General features: G+C 42.9%; 1 protein-coding gene across 5 annotated transcripts in view; it reads right to left on the bottom strand.

The window, feature by feature from the left end:
• The window catches only part of LOC137610611 (AT-rich interactive domain-containing protein 1B-like), a 172,620-nt gene that overhangs the window by 41,217 nt on the left and 108,042 nt on the right, over nt 1-23,361 (bottom strand). For all 5 annotated transcript variants that reach the window (XM_068338283.1, XM_068338286.1, XM_068338287.1 and 2 more), the window contains exons 5-7: nt 17,882-18,188; nt 4,524-4,595; nt 405-575 (exon numbers count right to left, since the gene is read on the bottom strand). In XM_068338283.1, coding sequence (XP_068194384.1) covers nt 405-575; nt 4,524-4,595; nt 17,882-18,188 — 550 coding nt within the window. The remainder of the gene's footprint in view (nt 1-404; nt 576-4,523; nt 4,596-17,881; nt 18,189-23,361) is intronic.

Below are 23,361 nucleotides of genomic sequence, written 5' to 3'. Positions count from 1 at the left end.
TGTTTTCATAACTAATAATTCATAATAAAGTTTGAAAGGAATCATAGCGTGTGGAAAATGCTCACTATTATTATTATTTTTTTAAATGGCCAAGAAATTTCATACTGTTTTTAAAATAGAGTGACAAGTTTTTCTACTGTACATTGCTTCGACAGGGCCAAGGACAATTTCTCACGTGAGTGCAATGATAATAAAACCTGGGAGTATCTTGATTTTGTTTGCGGGTTGACTCTCTGGCCCTGTGAATAGTAAATCATTCAGTCATTGATTCAAATCATGATGAATTACTGGATCAATAATCTAGAAACTTTTACTTCACTGTGAAATTGTACCATTGAAAACAAGTTGTAACAGTATTAAAGCCGTGCTTCTATAGATGACCATTTAGGCACACAAGCTCCAACCTTGGTGTCCATACTGTGATCCTTGAGATCCATAAGGGCCACTCTGGGAGTAGGCACTCATCCCAGGATACAATGGACCCCCGGGGTTGGGGTGAGGGGACATGGGAGGTCCAGACTGGGGAGAGGCGAACTGAGAACTGGCCTGATTCCTCTGCATATTGGATATGAACCCTGAAAAACAAATACAAACAGAAAAGGCTGTGTCAACACTTACCTTATAATGCTAAACACCTAAAACTCAAAGACCTCCCAAGTAATTAATTCACCTGCTCTGTAAAATCCAATGTTGACTGAAGGATTGGGAGTTTGGGTGTGATCAGTCTCTGGCTCAACAAACTGAGTATCCATTCAATTTCCTTGTGTAAAGAGACCCTTCCTTTTGATGGAAGCCCTAATCTTTTACCCAGGCTTTGGCTGCTGTTCCTCATTGAGAAACCAGTGAGTAGCAGAGCATTGACTGGGTTTTATACAAAACAGGCACAAAAAGAATGGGATGTTTGGTGAACTTCACCAGAGGTGAAAGCACAGGTTTATCGACATGTGTGTACCTGAAACAAGTGAATCCGTCTGTTTATATACAAAAGAATGCATCAAATTGAGTGAGTTGAAAGATCCCAACATGAGCTCCACTCTCCACAGAATAGGTCAGTGATCTGATCATAGCCACTGTGTTATTCTAAGCTGCTCTGTCAATAGGTGTGTCAAAGCTTCTAAGGCCCAAACCTGCCTCAACCATTCAAATTGACATTTTGAGTGATCCTCGCTTGGCTTACGCTCTGTCAAACTGCCCTGTTCATTTTTTTTTTTTTTACAACCCATAGAAAGCTCTCCCAATCCACCTCAAATAGGAAAAGGATGCTGAGCAGCCATTGAGGGAGAAAGGGTGTGTGTGGGCACGCTTGTGTGCAAGTGTGTGTGTGCATTAGGAGGGGATTCAGTTTTGCAGATTAGGTGTAAATGGATTGGGTCCGGTCGACTGTAAACTTTGATAGCTATACGCTTTGTTGAATGAGCATGCAGAGACCGACTCTTTAGTGAGTTTGGGGTTTAGGGAAACGGAAAGTGCAAGTTGACAATTGTATAATTCTATGCTTCCGAGCAGAGAGCAGGAGAAAATGTGAGGCGAGAGGAGAGAGATAAAAGTTTAAAAATGCTGTGTGTATTCTCTATATGCTTGTGTGCACATACATGCATGCTTATATTTGTGTTTCTGAGTGTGTGGGGGGAGATAATGGAGAAAGAGAGCAATAAACGCAATGTGTGTTTGCGTCTGCAGGAAAGAGACGGAGGCCGAGACAAAGAGAGAGAAAGTGTGTGTGGGAGGGAAAGACAGTGCAACAGAGGGAAAGAGCGATTGGGGCCTAAAAGTGCTTAGGCTGCGAGTGCTGGCTTTAAGGAGCGAGGACATTATTGTAATGTTTTGCTTCCATTAGGGTAAGGGGATTCTGGAGAGGAGGAGAAAAAAATTACAGTGTGTAATATTGCGCTTCAAATTGCCTGGAAAATGGATGAGGAGAGGAACATTGTGCAGACAGTGCTAAAAGCAAATAACACATTCAAGGTTTTTTCTTTTTCTCTCTCTCTCTCTCTCTCTCTCTCACACACACACACACACACACACACACACACACACACACACACACACACACACACACACACACACACACACACACACACACACACACACACACACACACACCCTTCTCTCTTTCTGATAAAGTGAGGGAAGCTCTTAACTGGACCACAACAACAACAAGCAGCAGGCAAACCATGTGAAAGTCTGTGGGGTAAAAAAATGGACATTCAGTGGATTTATGGAAATGAGAAGTGGAGAGAGGCTCTCAGCGAGACAGACACTTGAACAAAGTGGGACTTGTGTATTGGTGGTTGGGGTGGGTTAATCCTAGCTGGGAACAAAACATAAACAAGAGCCAGTCCTGTCGAACGGGGTTGTGTTTTTCTGGACTGGGTTGGGAAGGGTTTGAGGTTTACAGGCATTAATGATCAGCATTAACTTCGGAAGGGTTACATCTACATATTGGGGAATACTCTTTTAGACTTCTCTACATCTTAACCCATCCACTCCTTCTATCCATCTCTGAGGTTAAAATGCTCTTCATCGGGTGATAGCGAAGGAGTGGCACCATTCCATTAATGCTGAATCATCTTTTAGGGTTTTTTTTTCTGTCTTTTGCAATATTCAGCAAATACCTTATCAATTACAGACACGGTATTAATTGTGTTTTTAGCAGTAGTTAAAAAGTTTAAATATTTGGAGACAGTTTGCCACTTGGAGAGCACATGTGAGTTAGCAATCAAGCCACAAGCCTCTGGCAACAAGCTGTGGCTTACAATGAAGTGCTTTCATAAAAAAAATAAATACTTATATCTGAACAAACCCTAAACTGGCCAATGTTGGAACATAATGTTAAATCCTGGTGTCTGTGTGTTTGACACCCAAATATGGAGGAAGAACAATGAAACCAGTCTTTTTGGTGATGCTTAAGGGCTTCTTTGGTTCCCGTCACCACAGTCCTGCAGTGTGTACATGGTAAGATGGAATTGATTGTTATATAAATCAAAGAACAACAGGTAGTCCTGGATCTACCAACACAATTGGTTCAGAGACTGGAACAACTGAATGTTCGTAAGCTAAACTGTTCATAAGTCATTATTAAATTTCAATCTGTAATCACCATTTGAGGTCATTTAAATGTCATTACTACTCTAAATACAAAATCACTATTCGCTAAGACTTACCAGCAAACAATTGCAGGACATAAGACCAACACAAAAATGAAATACAGATCTGTAGTACCATAATGTAACTTCAACATCTCTACCTCTGCTGAATCAAGTAGAAATACACTGAGAGTTCAGAGGTCAGTGGTTAAAAACCTGTCATTGCTTCGACTCATAAACTTGGAATAGAGAGGGCGTGACAGAGTTTTCTTACATGATACCTATGGTCTTCCTTGCTGGCACAAACTTTCAAACTTTGTGAATGTCTCCATGCACATAAATACATTATGTGTTTTTTTCCCTGCTCACAAGTTCACGTAGATCTGGATAAAAGGACAAAATTCTACAGATGACACGTTGATAAGAAAGACACATAAAGTCCGACATCAAAGCAAACCGTTCACTTAGTTTGATATTTTCACGTGACCTGTGAAATCCTAATGTGTAGGGTGTTAAGGATGTTAAGGTTATGCTGCTTGGTTGCAGCAGTAGTCGGATATGGCGGCACGGAGCTATTTTTATCTAGTATTTGTAAGTCGAATGTTTGTATCTTGAGGAATGCCTGTCAATGCCTCACCATCTGTGAGCAATCCGATGTTTGGGTGTCTTTGGACATTCCAAAAGAACAGTGATCTCAATCAATTATCACATTCTACCAAGGCTTGATTTCGGAAAATGTTCTGGAGAATCTAGAGGGGCCATTACGATTGTCTGATTTAAATCTCAGAGGAAATCCCTGGTTGGATATGAAAAAGGAGTGTGTAGCAAACAATCCCAGGAATATTCCAGAACAGGGAGTCTTTGCCAAAGAGAAATGGTCTCATTTTCCTCATGAATGCTGCTATAAGCTGGTGTCTAGCTATGGATCATATCTGTAGTAGTCAAAGCAGCAAAAGAGTTTAAACAAAGTCAGTTCAGTTTGAGAGGAGTCATCAGTGACGGTAACAGTGATGACTGCAAACAAAAAATAAATAGTATGCTTTGACACTGAACCCAACAGACAATGGGTGTTGTTGCTGTCAAGAAGGCAGCGTAGAAATGAAATGTGTAAGGTGGGTGGTAAAACAGAAAGAAGACTGTTTCTTCTTCAAGCAACTCAGACACTTTGCTTCCCTCTCTGTTTTTTTTTTGTTTTGTTAGCATTTTTACTGGTCTATCTACATTCTTCACTGGTGAGGAATGACTTTCTTGTACAGCCTCATTTTACCAGAGTTTGATCTGTACAGTGACAGCCATCAATCCGTCTATGAAGCATGCATTGTATGTTCTAAGGACATGCGTGTTAGTCGTGAAGATTTTTTCAATAATGACAAAAACAAGCATATCATTCAACTCCAAAATTATCAACAATCCTTCCTATTGTAAGTGTATGCATACCTCGCTCTGGGGCCATGGGTGAGCGACTGACATCTGGTCCATTCCCAGAGTTCTGTGGCGCCAGAGTGGAACCTGCAGAACAAAATGAAATAACGACATGAAGAGCCAGAACTTGATGTGACTTGACACATTAGACTGATTTGACCCACCCCTTCTGTCAAAAAGTGCCTCATTAACAGTAAATGGTTTGAATGAAGTGAATTTCTGCGTTTGCATAAAAGCGAGGTCAGTGCAATGCAAACTTATAATTTTTTTTGTAACTGCTTTGTTTGAAAGTTGAAGGAAGTTGCAGGTACTGAAGAGCTACTTCTTTTCTTTCTTTATGTGACACAGAGGTCATCTGTTCAATAATTTTCCTGTCATTTGCCCGCTGAAAAAAAAGAGTAATGAGATTTCGGCTGATGGTTTTAATTTGATCGGAGCTGCACTGGATTTGTTTCTTCAGCTACAGACAATGGTTTTAGAGGGCTCGATGACAAATTCAGTTGTCACAGATACACGGCAGGATCACTGTGCATGAAGTCATTTGACATATTAAGTCTTTGGATCTGGTGCCACCTTCTTGGGTAAATGTTAAATCTAGAGCAATCCATGACAGAAAACCTGAGCCATTTGAGCTTCATTGATTCGGTGGTTGTGCAGGTCTTTGGGCTGCGCCTGTTCCATTGAAATCCAATAGTGAGTTGAGAGTCTGATTAGAACAATAGAAGAAAGAGACAATGCCGAATTGATTTGGCCTGGAGGAAGGAGTGAAATGGCAAATTAACCTTTTATCTTTGGATTCAGACCTGAGAAAAGAATGAAAAAAAGAAAGGACAAGAGGAGAAATACTTTGTTTTTATCTCTGCAAAAAAATGTTGGGTTGAGTTTATGAGGCCAACCTTGTTTGTGTGCCTATTTTTGTAGAAGATTTAGCACAAAGCTAGGGATCTCTATTTCCCGTATGAAGAGGAGCTGAAAAGATTTTGAGTTACATTTTGATCCAGATGTGGATTCTAGATTCTTCTCTGTTCACATTTTTATCAATAAATGAGGTATAATGTAAGTCAATGAAAAAACAAAACAAAGACAATTGTAAAGCAATATGTAATATTTTTTCTATTTGAAGTAAAATGTAAACAGTTTTGCTTGGATTGGAATCTACTTCCTGATTGCTTGATTTAATGACTATATATTCAGTGATGATGCCAGTAAATATTTTTATTATGTCAGTGTATGATTTGAAATAAGGCTGTGTCTAAAGTAATCATCACTCAGGATGAGGTACAGTAAGCTGCATTAACACAGTTTTGCTGCTTCATTGTTTAGTGAATATAAATCCATTATTATAAAGAAAACACTTCAAATTATTCAATCACACAGCAAAAGTGGGCTCTTTTGTGAAGTGAGTGCATGGGTGCACGTATGTGTGTGTGTGTGTGTGTGTATTTGTATGTGTGCATGTGTATGTACAAGGAAAGGATGTGTCCACAGTAGCAGTTATACATGACTGGAGGTGGCACACTCTCCACATAAACAAACCCAATTAAGTCAACATAATTGCTTTGCATAAAACTGCATAAACAACATTTTCATAGACCGGGCCGCCCACACACACACCCACACACAGACATGAATGTAATTGGACAAACAAGTGTAAATAACACACTCAAACACACAAAAGAAGATGTGTAAGAGCACAAAGGCACATGGGCTATGTGCTGAAATATTCACACGCAGACACACACTGTCACCTCACACATGAATAGATCAAGCAGCGTGCTTCAAAGAGGGAATATTTGATTAGTTACTCTGTCAGCATGACGAGGAAAGGGGAAACGTCACCCTGTGACTATTTAGGGAGCTATAAATGTATGTTCACATGTAAATGCGGTAAAAGAATGCCTTTACTTGAATCTGCAGTGTGAGACTTTTACATATAAAAGAAGAACCACTGCAGTCACAGACTGCAACATCCCGTGACACCCCTGAATTCAAAATTTTACCCTGACCTACTTGCATAGATCAAACATCAAAGCTAGTGCTCTGACCTACTGTCATAGATCAAAACAGTAGCTTTGATCTATGGTCTTACTGGCCTTCTCCCTCGTCTTTCTATCTTATCCGGTTCATGAGTGTACAAAAGTTGAGATTTGACCTTGATCCTCGTTTCCTCAAGGTCATTTTCATCCCCTTTACCGGCCGAGTAATGTGCTACTAGTCTCATCTTTCTACCTGCAACCGTTGCAAAGATATTTGGTGGACAAATGAACGGACGGACGGACGAACAAACATACAAACGAAGCAGGATGTAATAACGTCTGTTATATTCAAGCCCTTCGGAAACAACTCAATGCAATGCAGACTGAGTCCATCACTGTCAGATTAATCTGTTTGCCTTTCACAGCAAAGGAGAGTTTCTCACACTTAAGTCCACAACGCTAACAATGATTGGTTTGCTAGAGATAATGGGAGGACCAAAAGTATTAGCAGATGAGAAAATAAGAGCATGGTCTGTAGGTGTTGGTGCTATTAGCCTCACCTTTGGTATGCTGGTATATGCATTCAGCCGCCTCTGATAAAATCTGGATATGAATTTCCGTATGCTTATTTCTGTATATATACAGTATGTACCACATACACAGCACAAGCACCACATTGTGGTGCTTATGTGCTATCTCTGTCTAGCTGGGGGAAACTGAAGCCTCTCATCGAGGGTCATGGCCATGCTGCCAGATTTAGAGTCTGCACAGGATTAGATGGGCGGATGGGTAGTAGGGATGAAGAACGCTAGCAGGAGTTTAGTGAACCCTTTAACATGGATGCCGACCCTATGATAAAACCTTTCCTTTGTGTGCGATTGTGTGTGTTTGTGTGTGTGCAGGGATGCATGCCAGGCACCGGTTCTGCTGTCAGGCTTGGTTTGTTTGGATGGCAGAGTGATGGTGGCAGCAGCTTGTACTGTATGCGGGTGCATGCCACTGTGAAGGTACAAATAAGGAACGGTGCCCTCCACGCTTCACTGCTCTCTCTACATAGTCGTGTATATTGTCACCAGAGATGAGATTAATGCAAAGACAAGAGAATCGGGGAAATAGAGGGAAGGGAATACAGGGATCCTTGTTTCCATGTTGGGTGAGAAAAAATAGAAAAACGGATGAGAGCAGAGAGGTAGTTTGACAACGCCTCACCCCTCTTCCCTCTTTCTCTGCAGCGGACGACTACAGCTCCGAGCACTTCGTAATTATTTCACAACCAATTACTGTCCAACAAAGGCCTCTTCTCACATTTTCTCACGTCCTCCCTTGCTTTTCTCCTTGCCAATACTTTCCTCACTCTCATTTTTAACAAGGCGCCATTAAATAATTACGTCCAAATAAAACAAACAGGCTCCACAGTGAGTCCTGGCAGGTTTTATCCGTACCATTAATAATTCATACGCCGAATCGTTGACGTGCTGTTCTTCTTCATGTGCTGTTGAGAGGGAAAGAGAGAGATGAATGTCAGCAGGAGATGACCCTGTCTTTTCTTGTCTACAGAAAGAAGTCAGCGTTTGCTAGTCATACTCATAGTCAACTTTATTGTCAAATGTACCATGTATACACGATATACAGCACAGATGAAATTACAGTCCTCTCAGACCCACAGGCAGTACAAAAAACACATGAAAGAACTGCTCTAGCGGGAGAGAGAGGAGCTGCTGCAAGTGCACGCGCCGCCATCCTATCTAATCCCGAATAAGTTTGTCACGGTGAAACCCAACAGAACCAAAAGAACCCAACAGAACCAAAAGAACCCAACAGAACTACAAGAACTCAACTGAAGCTACCCTATGAATGGACATACAAAGCAAATAAATGGAAAAGAAAAAGCAGCCTGGGCAGATCCTTCTGCCTGGGTTCATTGAGTGTTTGCCATTTAATGTTTGATCCACGTAAGAGCCTGCCTTGCTTTATAATATGTATAATATGTATTTATAATATGTATGTAAAGATTTTTTTAAATTACGTGTTTCTTTATGTAAATCAAACTTCGTCTTCTTAGTATCCGATCCTCAACGTCGTTTGTCATTTCACTGTTATTTATTGTCTAAAAATCTGAGATAATGTTTTACCGCTTACATGCAGCACTTCACTGTTTAGACCTTCTGTTGTATATATATATATGTGTGTGTGTGTTACTTCTACTGCTAGTGATCCCATAAGTGCTCCGTGACACAATTAGCACATGGCAATGGCATGGCATTGCAATGCCTTGCTTGTCCCACAGCACGCATCTTTATCCGCTGCCCTCAATTAACACCTTCACAAGTTCCACCCCCCCCACACACACACACACACACATACTTACACACACACACACAACAAACTATTGATAATACCAAGAAACACAACATGATTTTATTTAAGTTTAAAGGAAAAGATTTGTTGCTGCGTTTCGTTTTGTGTAGTATTTAATCCCCGACAGCAGTTGTAATCTGTGCTCTGCCTCCAATGTCACAAGCGCACACCAAAGTCTGAGAACACAAATCTGCGAAACACTGGAGCGCCTAGTTTACAGTATGGAAATACATCCTCACAAAGTGAACCTTAGTCTTTTCATCCTGATACGCCAGTCAGAACACATCCCTGACAAACAAAGACAGACAAGAGTGAGTGTGTAAAATATGCTGGTACTCACATCTGTGGTTTATGTGTCTTGCTGTTTCTCTTATGGATTACATCTAATTAAAGTATACATTCTGATCAGATGTTTCTGTTTTGACTGACATGAGCTGTGTGATTCATGGTGAAAGTAACACATTCATGATCGTGTATGTGTTCAAATGATTAATTTTAAGACAATGACCTACAAGAAATCACTACGTTTATTCCTTAAAGGATTTTACTGGTCATAATGATAAGAGTTTACGGAGAAGTGTCTTGAGTGAGGACTGGAGAATCAAGAAATTATATTTTCCCTTTTGTAGAAATACACATAACAAGCACAACCATTTGCTTCCCTTCCTGCATGATGAGGCAGCAGGACCAAAAGTAATGGGAGTTTATTGCATTTTTGGAGATAATGCTCCTCACTAAAAACCCAATAGACATTTTAAATTTCTCTACAGCTTGGACTGTCGAGGCAACCCTGAGTCTCCTTTGAAGACGGGGAATGAGGTCTTTGAAGCTTTTTTCATCAGGGTTTCAAACGCAAATGCTGGGAAGTTCAAAGCCGAGGGAGAGCACTAGTGGCCATATTTCTGTTGTTTCAGGGTTCTGGTAATATTGAGCTAAGAAGCTATGTGTGTGTTTGTGTTTGCTGTGTGATGTCAATGAAGAAAAGTAGTAAGAAAAAAACAAACAAAACTTCTATTAATTGCAGATGAAAGGAAGGTGTGGGTGTACATTAGTGCGGAAATAAACTTAAACCAGGAGGACAATTAGGGAAAGAAGCATTGGAACACATTAACATTACATATGAATGGAAACACACACTGAACACTCCATGCATGTGTCGATTGTGTGTTAATTAACACAGTGACTCGGTAATTTACTGCTGTGTAACAAGATGCCTCTCCAACTTCCTGAACTTTCAAAATAAAACAATGGTGAACTTGATAAAGCCTGAATGTGTGAGTTTGTGCTACGTCTTTCAGTAATAGACTCTGTATCTCAGAACCCATACACTCGCAATATTATTTGATTTTTGTTGATCACTCTTATGCCATACTACGAATGTTTGTTCAACTAAAACCAACTATAATTTGTTTTTAATGCTAAAGCATTCACTGATAGAGATAAAGACTAACACATTCTCCAAAGGCCAGACTGTCAATTCACCAGAACTTCGGATTTAAGTTCCTTCCTCTTAGACTAAAAACACACTATTGGACAGCCTATTGGTGAAATTAAAATGAATCACCCCCTAACAACGGATATTAGAATTTTTTCCTATTTTTGATAAGAGAAGAAATTTAATGACAGACTGTCTGACAATGATTAATTTCCGGAATATCACCAATCACAAGAGATACATTTGTAAACACAATTCCAACCTTCATGGACGTACTTTAGAAGTACATTTTTATTTGATAATGTCTAAATTCACAGACGGTTCATGACCCAACTCCAAGATGTTCACTACTGTTTACACAAAAGCACAAAAAAAGTTGACTCCAATCACTCACGACTTCCTAAGAGACTCAGATATTTTGTGTTCATCTGTGGATGGAAGAAACAAAGCGTTTCTGTCCTGTGGATCAGTGATGTGCCTCTAGGAGAAAGAATAAAGTTGATGTTGAAAAGAACACCTGACCAGCAGTGAAGCACTTCCTGCAACATGTAGAAGATAAGCTTCTATCAACTGTCGGGAAATCTAAGAGGAAAACAGATGGTCTATGAAGCATATGAGGCTTGGGTGTTCTTGGATGTTCCAACAAGACTGTGATCCCAAACACATCAGTCCACCAAAGCTTGGTTCAGAAGATCTCCAGTAACTCCTTCCAGTTGCCTGACTTGAATTTCATAATGATTCTTCAGTGTGATTTGAAGATTTGATGTTGTAGGTAAACCCAGGAAACTTAAAGAACTCTTATGTGGTTGAGAGATATACGGTCTCTCTCTGGGCCATATATCTCTTTCCTTTTCTCTCTGCGTTTCTTAGAACTGCTCGAGGATTCTGCCTTTAAACGGCAGTTTTTCCACATTACAGACTTGTTACAATTTATTTTTTTGATTTGGTGCGGGAGGAATGGTGGTGAAGTGGATAGCACTGTCGCCTCACAGCAAGAAGGTTCTGGGTTTGACTCCTTTCTGTGTGGAGACTGTGTGTTCTCTGTGTTGTGTCTGTGTTAGTTCTCTCCTGGGTCTCTCCCTTCCTCACACCTCCAGCTTCAGTGAGTTGGTCATTCCAAATTGTCCGTGGGTGTGAGTGAGAGTGAGTGGTTGTTTGTCTATGTGTGGCCCTGTGATGTGCTGGCGACACATCTGGGGTGTGCCCTGCCTCTTGCCAGTGGGGGTAGGCTGGGGTAAGGGTTGGTGCATACACACACGCACGCAAGCACGCGCACACACACACAAACTAACTTTTCCTTATACAAACCCCATGGAGCAGCACAGACCACGCTAAAGTGAGGTAATGGCAGTGAGCACTAATAGACTGGTGTGGAACACAGAGAAAGGGCTGCTTCAGCACCAACTCCTAATACAACCCTTAGGCTGTGAATACACACACACACACACACACACACACACACACGCACCCACACACACACCCACACACACATCGAGGTAATATCCCCTTACTTGCCATGTCTTTAGGGGAACGATGCAGATAAACAGCGGGCTCCAATAATGGCGGTTTAGATCTCAATAGGTGCGAGTCAATGCCTCTCCAAGCCGGGGGCAAATGCCAGTTAACTCTCCCTGTAGGGGATGAGAGCAGGCCGGCAGTGGCTCACAAAACAAGCGCTCTCCCAAGATCCTCATTACTTCCAATGCTGAGTAGCAACTGTAAGTAAAGCAAAACTGCAGCTAAAGCTAAAAAACAGAGAGTGGGATGTTGGGGAGAGTGAGAGCGATGGAGTGAAAGAAAGAAAACATGTATTCGTGAGGGAAAATAATTGCACGCTGTTAAGGTTCGGTTAGGGTTTTCTGTCGGACGGAGTTAGAATGGGATTTCTCTAAACGGCTAACGCAGCAAGCCAGTGCCATTTTTTTCCTCCTGTTTTGGCCGACGGTGTGCTTTGTGAATATAACGCCTGCGGGGAGGGCATTTTGCTGTTTCACTTCGAACGCAAGCAGCCATCAAGAGGAAGAGAGACGGAGGAATGTGGGAGTGGGGAATAGACCGGTGGATGGGAATGGGGGGGGGGGGGGTTGATGTGTGGATTGGGAGGAAGACAAGGAAAAAAAAAAGGAGGACAGAAAAGAAAAGGAGAAAGAGCTGGAGGAGAGACGCCGAGAAATAATAGGGAGGAACAGAGGCAGAGATGTGGATGGAAAATTCAGCCTTGTTCCTCGGTGGGAGGCCTGTACCGCAGCAATGCTCTAAGCGAAGAATGCTGCAGAGACAAACAGGGATGGGGAGGAAAGGGTGGGGACGAGGGAACGCCAGACACAAGAGGGAACATAAGAGAAAGCAAGCACGATAAAAAATAATGAGAGAAAGGGAGAGGGACAGGGACAGCCAGCGGCGGTGTTCCCACCAAGCAGCCTCTTAGGGAGTGGTGTGACTGGAAAACTCGCCCGGCTCCACACTTGCATAAACTCACCCGCTTCTTACTACTGCTTTCTTGTAACAACTTGCACCACGAACTGAGTAAAAATCTAAGTTTTTGTTGAAAATCCCCGCGGCTGCATTTGCAGTTCTTTATTTTGCAGCTTTATTTTTTTTTCATTTGTGAAAGACGTACATAAAAATAACCACTTTGATGAACGCAACCGGTGTTGGTAAGGTCACCAGTCCTGTTCCTTCCAGGTATCTCGGTTATCCCTCTAACCTCTGTTTTGAAGAAGACCAGCGCTGCAAAATTGTATTTTTCCATCAGTGGTTCTAATTATAATTAGAGATAGAAATACATTTTCTGAAATGTTAAATGGAATGCAAACCACAGGCTGTGCTGCCGGACAATGTAAGAGACAAGGCGGGTTGGAGGAGATTGATTGGGATGGACCCTCCAGCAAACTGACTGAACATTCCTGGTCTCCTCATCCCCTCCCCTCCGTCGTCCATCTATCCCTCGCTCGCTCACCCTGACCTCTCTGTCCTTTCTCGGCCCTGGAAGCACTTGAAGCGGAACGCAGATCCACGGTTAAACTCTCCCGAGCACTCGCCTGCGAGCTCAAACCACCTCTTAAAAGGAAAATAAAAACTTGAAGGTGCGAGGAAGAAGGAGCGAGACATAGGAGGAAGGGAGGGGAGATGGACCTCGGAGGAGAAGGGAGACACAGAAGAGGTGTGTGTATGTGATTTTTGTTCAGCAGACAGTGTGAGGAGTGTGGCTCTGTGTCAATTATCAGTGTGTTCATCAGTGTGGTGAAGTATTTCAGTTTGACCCTCAACGCGAGGCAGACACACACAGACACACACACACAGACGATAAAACCACCACACACACACCGTATCTGACAACAGCTAAACAGACGGTCTCAATTTTATAAAGTTTGTCTTGTTACAGCTTCACAGTCTCATACAAACACACATCGCCATGGTGACAGGGACACAAGGTTACTACTTATCCTTTAAGTAGTTAAAATAATCAGTTATTTCAGCAGAACAGCTCTTTTGTTGGGAAAATTGATTTTGATAGTATTATTCCTTCAGAAAGAACAGCGACGGTAGGTATGAATGTGAAAACATAGTTGGTGACGACTGAAAAGGACGTACATAAATATGCAGGTAATCAAACAACTTCTTCCAGGACACATTTCCAGTATTTTCTCCCAGTGTGTTTCAGTGACATTGACATTTGTTGTAGGATTTTCCATGAGATGTTTGCGTCTCTCCACCACCTCAGCTCCTATCAGCTATCAGCAGCAGCGATCCGGTGACAGCCCAGTTTGTGTGAGGTTTGATTCAGTGTGTATCCGCTTCAGTCTGGTAATGGATATGTCCTGTCAACCGTATTAGGGCTGACAGGAAGTGACGCCACTCTGACAGGGCTGTCAACCTGGTGACATCATGTCAAACTAGCCCATGCATGTGCTCCAAAGCACATGGCAGACGCAACGTTACCGACATCTAGGAGACGCAGACTTTTCAGGACGCCACGCGTCTGTCAGGATCTGTGGCTGCTGAAACGGAGACGACACGAGGTGGAGCTTGAAGGGCAAACTTTTCAGGACTTTGTTTTGTGGCCTTTGACCGCTTGATTTAAACTCTCCTCCCAACAGCTCACCTTCACTGATGGATGCTGCGAAGCCAGCATTCCCGTTCAACCCCACATCCATTTAGATAAAAGACGAATGTCTGCTTGCCTCATCTTTGACATCTCATGCTCGGAAGAAAACATTCTAAGTTTGAAATGCTTTAGAGACACTGAGATGAAGGAGGTATGTGTGCATACAAGGTAGAGAGAAGAGGAGGAGGAGGAGGAGGAAGAGGAGGAAGAGGCTGGCAGTTGAGCAATGAGATTTCTGCTCAACTGTCACAAATCTAGCGCAACAGGAAAATCAATTTGGCCCTGTATGTGCCTTTTTGGCTCTGGGAGAGAATCCAAATAGCAAGGCGAGCCCGGATAATGTTACAGTGTATTGGATTTGCTTCATGGAGAGATGCTGAGAGAGAGGGGTGGGGGGGTGGGGGTGGGGGGGTGAGGTAACAAAACAATCACATGCAAGCTATGACGCTCTGACAAGTTTTGTGCGTGCGTATTGGTGTGTGATAGGCTGGCAATCACGGAAATATTTACAAGCACCAATGCATGCATAGGGGATTTAGATTTAGATTTGTTTGCTAGCAAATACATGTGTGTCACATGGATCCTGTTAATCTGTATGCTTTGCCTGCCTTCTGTTATATTTCTAAGTTTGTGTGTGTGCGTGCGTGTGTTTGTGTGTGTGTGTGTGTGTGTGTGTCTGTGTGTGTGTTTGAGAGAGAGAGACAGACAGTTGGGTGAAAGGACGGCATGATTAAATTGCTCTTCTCTGACCACTGTCAAGGGTAAGGAGCGTCCCAGGAGTGTTCAGCCGTGTGACATGTTGGATCCCTCTAGCGAGTAAGGTTGGCGGTGACACCCACACACACACACACACACACACACACACCCACACGCACACATACAGTACACACACACACACAGTCTTTACCACCAACACACTTTCAGAATCATAAAGCCAAAAATATTCTTCAGACTTCAGATTTATGTGGACGAAACATAAACATTACGTGTCACAATGATATTTACGGCACAGCTTTAATTACCTGGATACATAGAAAAACAACCTAAAACATCGATGCACACAACAGATCCTGTCAACAGATGAGCAGAATCAATTAGGAGAAAGCTTCCAAGTCCAACTCCTGCACTGACAGTGGTGTTAATGAGACACGATGCAAAGCAGCCACACAATATATTTGTCTTGATAAGTGCTTAAAATACTGCAGAGAAAAAACAGTAATATTTTCACACTAATTAATAAGCTTATTAAAACTTGTATTGTTTGTTTTATTAAGAGGACACCGTTGTTCACACCTAAAGTAACACAAGTGGAGGCATTAAAGACACAAACCTCAGGAAACCACACACTCCTCTCCTCCCAGGAATGTTCCAAACTAAAATGACAACATGAACCAAAGTGTTCTAAGTTGTGATGAAGTGTTGGAAAGCGGGGCATTAGTAATCAGATGTGTGCTAACCACATTAGTTCTCCTGTGTCTCTCAGGCTGGCTGCTCCTTGATCTAATTCAAACTGATTGTAGTACAGCCGCTAAAACACGCCAGATGTTACTCACTGCTCTACGCTTTATCCCCATTTATTTGGCACGGGGAATATCTCAAAATATTTTCTTATTAATCATGTCCCAGCAATCGGTTTCGCTTCTCATCTTTGCCACCTCATTCCGGATTCCCGTCATGATTGCTGGCACCAGTGCCTTGAAACACCACTGTCCCAGTTTTTCATTAGCGTCAATCACTCTGGTGAGCGGCTAAGGGGGGAGGAAGGAGGGGAAAGGAGGAGCTGGCTTTCACTCCAGACATTTTTGCCCCGCCTTGTCAGTCTGACAGACAGGTCTGAGACATGCTGATGCTCCGGTCAGCCGCGTAGTCTGGGGGGGGGGGGCAGGCGGCGAGATGATGAGGAGGCCGGCTGGTGACATTGTGCGTGCACGTGGGTACAGACGCACATATTTGCACACTTGTCTGAGGCAAATAAATCCACACTGGTTTAAAATACTGAGTGTTTATCTAAATAGTGATGCACTCTGAGGCCTCAGGAGACAGACAGACTCACCGTAATGTCTGATAGTCCTGTTGGCGACTTGTTTTACCTGCCATATCATAGATAAGGTTACAAATCACATGGGATGTCTTCCACTACAAGCCTCACTTATTAACGCAGAGTGGGGAGTAACGAAAATGTTGGAAATGGTTACCGGTGGTCAAGTTGGACATTTTTAAAACGCTACAACACTGTGATCAAAGCCTTAAATCTCTCTCCTACAAGGACAGATACTGTGTGAGGAAAATGAATGAGACATGTCCCATGAAGTGCTCGGCGCTAAGCTGTAATGTTCCTCTATGGTCTGAATTAGGATTTCAAATGGACCCGAGATATCACAGTCTAGACGGGAAGGATTAATATCATTTGGCTTTCTGTTGCAGTAGGCGCTCAGATTCATCCTCTGTCCAAACTGGCAGACTAGAAAGTGATCTGAATGGATTTCACGGTGAGTTAGACATAAAAAAAAAATTAAAAAAAAATTGGCGCGTAATCCAGAGTGTTGTCACTGTTAAGCTGCAGTTTAAGATCATGCCATACTCACGTACATAACTCTCCAGTAAATTCTAATTCTAAGTGGTTTGATCATCATGGACAACGTCATTATGGGCAATAATATTCAATTAATATACTCATTAGGGACAAATACATGACTCTTCCTCATTGTAACCTTGTTTTTGCATGGCCTGATTTATTTTCCCGTTTTGTTTGGTCAGACACGTGTAATGCATAATCTTCAGTCCGACACTGGAATATACTCTTGTGATGCAAAACATGTATTTAAATGTTGTTGGTAGAAAGATGTCAACCTATTCTGCATTAGGGTCAGCTTTCCACATGACCTTTTAAAAAATCCTCTTGGAATGCACATATTTAAAAACAAATGAAATCGGGTCTTTTAATGGCAAAATAAATGTAAAGGTCAAGCGGTAATGTGGGTGTGAAGATCACGGTCTGCCTGCAGCAGCAACAGCTACTAATGGTGCTGCTTTAAAGATGCTGCAGGTGTCGTTTTCAAAGAGCACATCAGAACCGCAGCACGTGTGCCTGGAGATCTGGCCACGCCCCAATCAGTGATGTCACAGCAGCTTTTTTATTTTATTTTTTTTAAATCAGCTGTCACAGGCAATCTACCTCATTTTACATGACTGGGATGTCTTTGTGATTGTTTTCTCATTTGCTTTCCAACAGCAGCATGTTGTTTGGTGGCACAAAGCAATTTCCCTTTAAGCTGTAAAGCAATTTATAAATTTCCCAGGGAATCTGACACGGTGGTACATGATGTAAAACGCAGCGTGGAGTTTGATTCCAATGGCAATCTTGTCAGAGATAGTCTTGTTTGTTTCTGGTGATTAAACTAATAAAGTTATCATTCTGCAAGTTGCACCTTTCATCAAGATGAAATCAGATTATCAGGATGCTTGTGTGCATAACAGGCTCTGGCTGCAACCTTACCCGGTGCGCTGGTGCTGGCAGGGGGTCCGTTGGCAGGAGAGATGGGTCCTGAGCCTAACCGCGAGTGCTGGGATTGAGTGGAACCTGCAGGTGAGCCCACCGGGGAGGGAGAGGGCCCGCTCCTTTGGCTGGGGACATGAGGGGAGGCATGGGGAGAGAACGGGGACTGCCCCTGATTGCTTCCTCCCCCCTGCTCCCCTTGGCTGCTGCTGCTGCTGCTGCTGCTGGAGGAGCCGACAGCCCTGATGGCTGAACCCAGACCAGCCTCCGTCCCAGTGGGAAGGTCATCAATTGAGCCGGACAGATCCTGGAACAGGAGAGAGGGCTGACGGTGAGTATTTATGAAGCTCGCTCATGCGTTTGATGAGATTTGACATGCAGCAGGAGGCAAATGTGACTGTGGGCTCAAGCAACAGCAACATTCTCCTTTTAACTGTGATGTCATAATAAAATAGCGTTTCAACGACTGTCTCTGTGAGGTTGAAATGTGATTGTTTTGCTGCAAGGAAATAAATAATGGACAGATGCAACACAGTCCCAATGCTTTTGTAAGGCAGGGTGAAAGGTTACAGGTTTACTCTGCAGGTGCAGAACCCACGTCTGACTTTCCTTCAGCCGACGATAATTAGAGATTGAGTCACGGTGACAGCGACTGATACGGCAGAAAAGTAGAAGTAGAAGCCACTAATGTACAATTCATATTACTGCATCGATTCCCTGTGGCAAATAGAATGTGTGTGTGTGTGTGTGTGTGTGTGTGTGTGTGTGTGTGTGCTGACATTAACTGTATAAAAGAATAAATATAATACATGAATGTGTGTGAGAGATCAAAGAAAAACACTGGGAGTAATCAGATATCGTGTGATTCTATGCCCCTTGAACTACAGAACACACACACACACACACACACACACACACACACACACACACACACACACACACACACACACACACACACACACACACACACACACATATACTAGTGGCTGTGTCCCAGCTGTGTCTGAATACGGGTGAAGTCACCTGTAAGTGACCCTGGTTTCCTGCCTGCTGCCTGATGGAGGAGAAAAGAGAAAGGTGCAGGTGTATGCCAGCTTATCCTCCCTGCTGCCCAAGGTCTGCTGACGCCCCCCCACCCCCCCCAATCCTGCCCCACCTGAGTCCCATGCAGCTGTCATATCGTGGAAAGACACCTGTGTGTGTCTGTGTTACCTAAACCTTCCTTGGGGTCTCACGATCCAACCAGCTCACCTATAGGCATGAAAAAAAAGAGAACTGCTTCTCTTTTTTTGCATTCATCTTGTGACGCTATTACATGTGATTCTTATTCTGCACTTGCATATGACTCAATACATGCATCAGTAGTTGAGATGTGTGAATACAAGAGTGTGAGAGCATAATAATCTGATATATTGCTGGACGACTGTGTGAGTGTCAAACTGTAAGAGCTACAGAGAAAGAACACTTAATAGGGGGAAAAAATGAAGATTGAATTCCTCCAGGATGTAGTCAGAGACAGGTTGCAGTAGACTAGAAGAGAATCAACACTGGAGATGTCTGTTAGACGACTCATGTCTGGAAAGCATCGGCTGTGACTGAAACAAAGGCATTTGTTTTGAATTTTATGTTGCAATGTCAGGCAGTCGATTCAGAGCCAAACACTGTGCTTTTTTTTTTGTGTGATTACCTTAGCGCCATGCTATTCCATAGAAAAAGTGAGACGGGCCCTGTCTCTCTCTCTCTATACATATATACATATCCATTCAGGGCTCAGCATCAGAGCAGCCGTTGATCTGAGGCTGCTTGTTTTGGTGGCTACACACACAAAGCTTTTGTTTCCCATCATGCTGCTGGGGGTGCCCACCCGCTTTGCCAGCCTGCCAGTCTGTCGCCTGGCATTATCCACCCTCGCTCGATTGAACGCATGGGGAATGCATTCTCTCTCTCTCACACACACTCTCTCTCGCTCTCTCTCACCCCTGGTAGCACTTCCTGTCTACGCCAATCAAGTGGCTTTTAGCATTCCGAGCTGATGCAACGCGCCGCCTCCACCGACGGGGCGGAATGTTATTTGCTGACGGATCGGGCTGCCCCGGGTGCACGCTGTTTGACATGGAAGCAGGTGTACCTGTGGCCATAGCTTCTCCAAAACACAGAGAGGTAACCGTGTGCACAGCTAGGGTTGTTAACCCGCAGACTAATTGTCTGAATGGATGGGAATAGTTGCATTTCACCTAATTAGGTGCTGTTGCCAGCTTTTCCAGTGCCAGTTAAGGGTGGGAAAATGCCTACCAGTAATGTGTTTAAAGGCTGTTAGACTCATTTGGATTATACACACACTTGAGCACAGCTGTGTGGCCCAAGACCAAAAAAAGTAGCAGTACCATATAACACCTGTAGAACATAAAAGTGCCAATTGTAAATACCTAATAAACCCATAAATATAATTCATGCCTGGTGAAACACTAGTGGAGCTAAATCTTTTCACAATGCACTTTCTGTGTAGTGATTTGTCGATGTGTGCGTCCTTCCTCCACATGTACAGTTAATCCTTGTCAGGGACCACGGAGCATTGTGATACCTGGCTAACTGTCTGCTACATAGTCATGTGTAAATAATCAAAGCCAGTCAGCCAGCTAACCAGCCAGGCAGGCATGTGGTCGGAGAATCCGAACGCCCAACAATCTGGGGCCCCAATCCAAAGTGGCCCAAATCCAATTTGTTTGGCTCCGAGTTGCAAATTGCTCTGTGCATTGAGTCTCCAAATAGCTGTCAACCGCTCCCGCTTGGCGTTCTGTATCGCTTAATTCGCTCCTAGAGCATGTAATTGTCATAATAAGAAAAATATTGAGGTGATAATAACCACTTACTTTGAGGAGCACCCTCCTGCTTCAAGACACACACACATACAGTGGCATGTACACACATAATGGGCCGCGACTGCCATCTACACATTTCACACAACATTGGAGAGGCAGTCGCTCGTGACCCTTCACCTTGCTGGTGTTGGCGCCTGCCTGCGCTCCCTCGTTTAGTGAACCTCTGTTTGTGTGTGAGGCACCGGCGCACAGGATGCTGCTCTGTCACAGCGAGACATTCTTGAGCACTGATGCAGCTGAAGGAACAGATGAGGCTGCAACACACACACACAAATGCACGCACGCACGTACACACACAAACACACACACACACACACTTGCAATGTATAAGGTATCAGTGTGAAGCAGAGAACTGTCACATCTAGCAGAGTGTGGGCCTTCTTCCCTGACCAAGATGTTGTCTCCTCCCGGTACACGTACTGTGTGTGTGTGTGTGGTGTGTGGTGTGTGTGTGTGTGTGTGTGTGTGTGTGTGTGTGTGTGTGTGTGTGTGTGTGTGTGTGTGTTTGTGTGTGTATTTGTGTGTGTTTGAAAATAGCTCTCAGTCTAGACAGGGAGGGACCAATGGTTGCAGCTTCCTGTGGGTAACAGGAAAGAAGAGCGATGGGAGAAAGTTACTTCTGTCTCTTTCTCTTCCTGTCTCACTTTTTAGCCTCTCTCTCTCACACAACACACACACACACACACACACACACACACACACACACACACACACACACACACACACACACACACACACACACACACACACACACACGCACAGAGCAACCATCTTTCTGTCTCTCTCCTACCCCAGTCAGAGGGGTATCATGGCTGAAGGCTCTACAACAGATGGGTAGACGACTAACCAGAGCCTGAAACACTAACTCAAGCATAGCAACTGAGCCCTGTAAGCGGTAACATCGCAGATACACACACACATACCACGACTTGACAGCAATTATTCAAATAGACATTTGATTAATAGTTGTGATTTATTTTATAACCATCTGTGTACAAATACACACAAGTACCTCGGCCTGAGAAGTTAAGAATTTCTGGCAGATCCCTTATGTAGCACAGATTGACTAAACCAAATTACACAGACACAGGGCCTTGTTTAAAAAATGCCAATTTTTCCTTAAATGCCATGCATGTAGTCTTACACACAGTTTCACACAGGATCAGCTGACCTACAATGAGGTTTTGGCTGCTCTAATGGCCTTTTCACCGACGGCATAAAGACCTTTAAACGATTGATCAATCAGGATGAATAAGATCAGATTCACCCCTGCGGTTTTCCTCTCACAATGCTTATCCAGTTACCTTTCTATTTTTAAAAAGCACTCTTAATTATTCTAGAAAAACCTCAACTATACTCATAATTTGTGGTTTTACAATAAAATGATCCAGAATGTTTTTCTGCTACATTACTTCATCTTTTTACTGTCGGTTTACGCTATCCATGCAGACAATCTAGTTTTGGATGCATCTATCAAAGTTATGACAAATATGTCTCTGAGATTCCTGCTGGAGGCGGCTGGAATTTATTTGTGCTCACAACATTGAAAAATGGCATTCAAAAAATCCCAAACCCAACATCTTTAAAATGGTGTAATCAGAGAACAACTGTCAACCGCTTTAGTGGCTGTTATTTCTGTGTCTGGAAATGTTGTTGAATGTCTACCATTCTCCAGTGAAGTAAAAACCAAAGATGTGATTCATTTCCATTGCACTGACCCCTTACGGAAAAGAAAAGGTTTTAAGGTCATTCATTTGAACCTACATATTAACATTATATACAAGACGACACACTCATACCAGCTCATTGTGAATAGAAACAAGGGTGACTTTCTCCCACCTCTCTTTCTCACCCAAGGTCCCACATGGGAGATTTAGTGTTTTTGGCCTCTGTTCTCCTGGTACTCCCATCACCTCCTTTCACCCACCAGTCCCCCCACCAAGTCCTTGACTCTTGACCAAATCTGAGAACATAGTAGTTGGCTCAGCAGTTGAGGAAGTAGGGGGTCTGAGGTGGCAGCCTATAGGCCTAAAGCTAAAACCTTGCATCGTACAAAATGGTAGGTTTAACTACAAGTACAATTAAACACGTAGATTCTATCCCTTTTTCATATTAGATCAATTAATTATGTTTCCCAAAAATCCAAGCCTGTGCCATAGAAATCAAGTTATGCATATACAGTTTGTATAGTAAAATAATTATCTATTGTCACACACTGAAAGCTTGATACCCAGTTGACAAGTCAAAGCCGATGCATCTGAAGTTTCATTTCTCAAAATAATTGGACCAATGTGTAGATTATAATTAAAAGTTGTTTTTTAATGTCCATGTCAGTATTGCTTTAAGCTTTGAAAAAGTGCCAACCTATCCATTAATGCTATTTTTCTATTTTTATCTATATAAAGCGCTCATGTTTTTTACCCATTTCTATATGTATCATATTCAGCAGAGCCTGTTTCCACAGGTCAGGAGTAAAATCCATTATGCTAGACTCCACTTCCCTGTACATTATATACAGAAATATCACCTCAGTGGGCTCAGAGGTGGGTTTTAATCTCTCATTCTCTTCTCCAGGTAAATATGATGATGTTAACTGTAATT

The sequence above is a fragment of the Antennarius striatus genome, chromosome 17 (genome assembly GCF_040054535.1).
Source record: "Antennarius striatus isolate MH-2024 chromosome 17, ASM4005453v1, whole genome shotgun sequence".
Taxonomy (NCBI): domain Eukaryota; kingdom Metazoa; phylum Chordata; class Actinopteri; order Lophiiformes; family Antennariidae; genus Antennarius; species Antennarius striatus.
The sequence above is the reverse complement of the archived record's forward strand: the minus strand, read 5'-3'. Positions and strand labels throughout refer to the sequence as shown.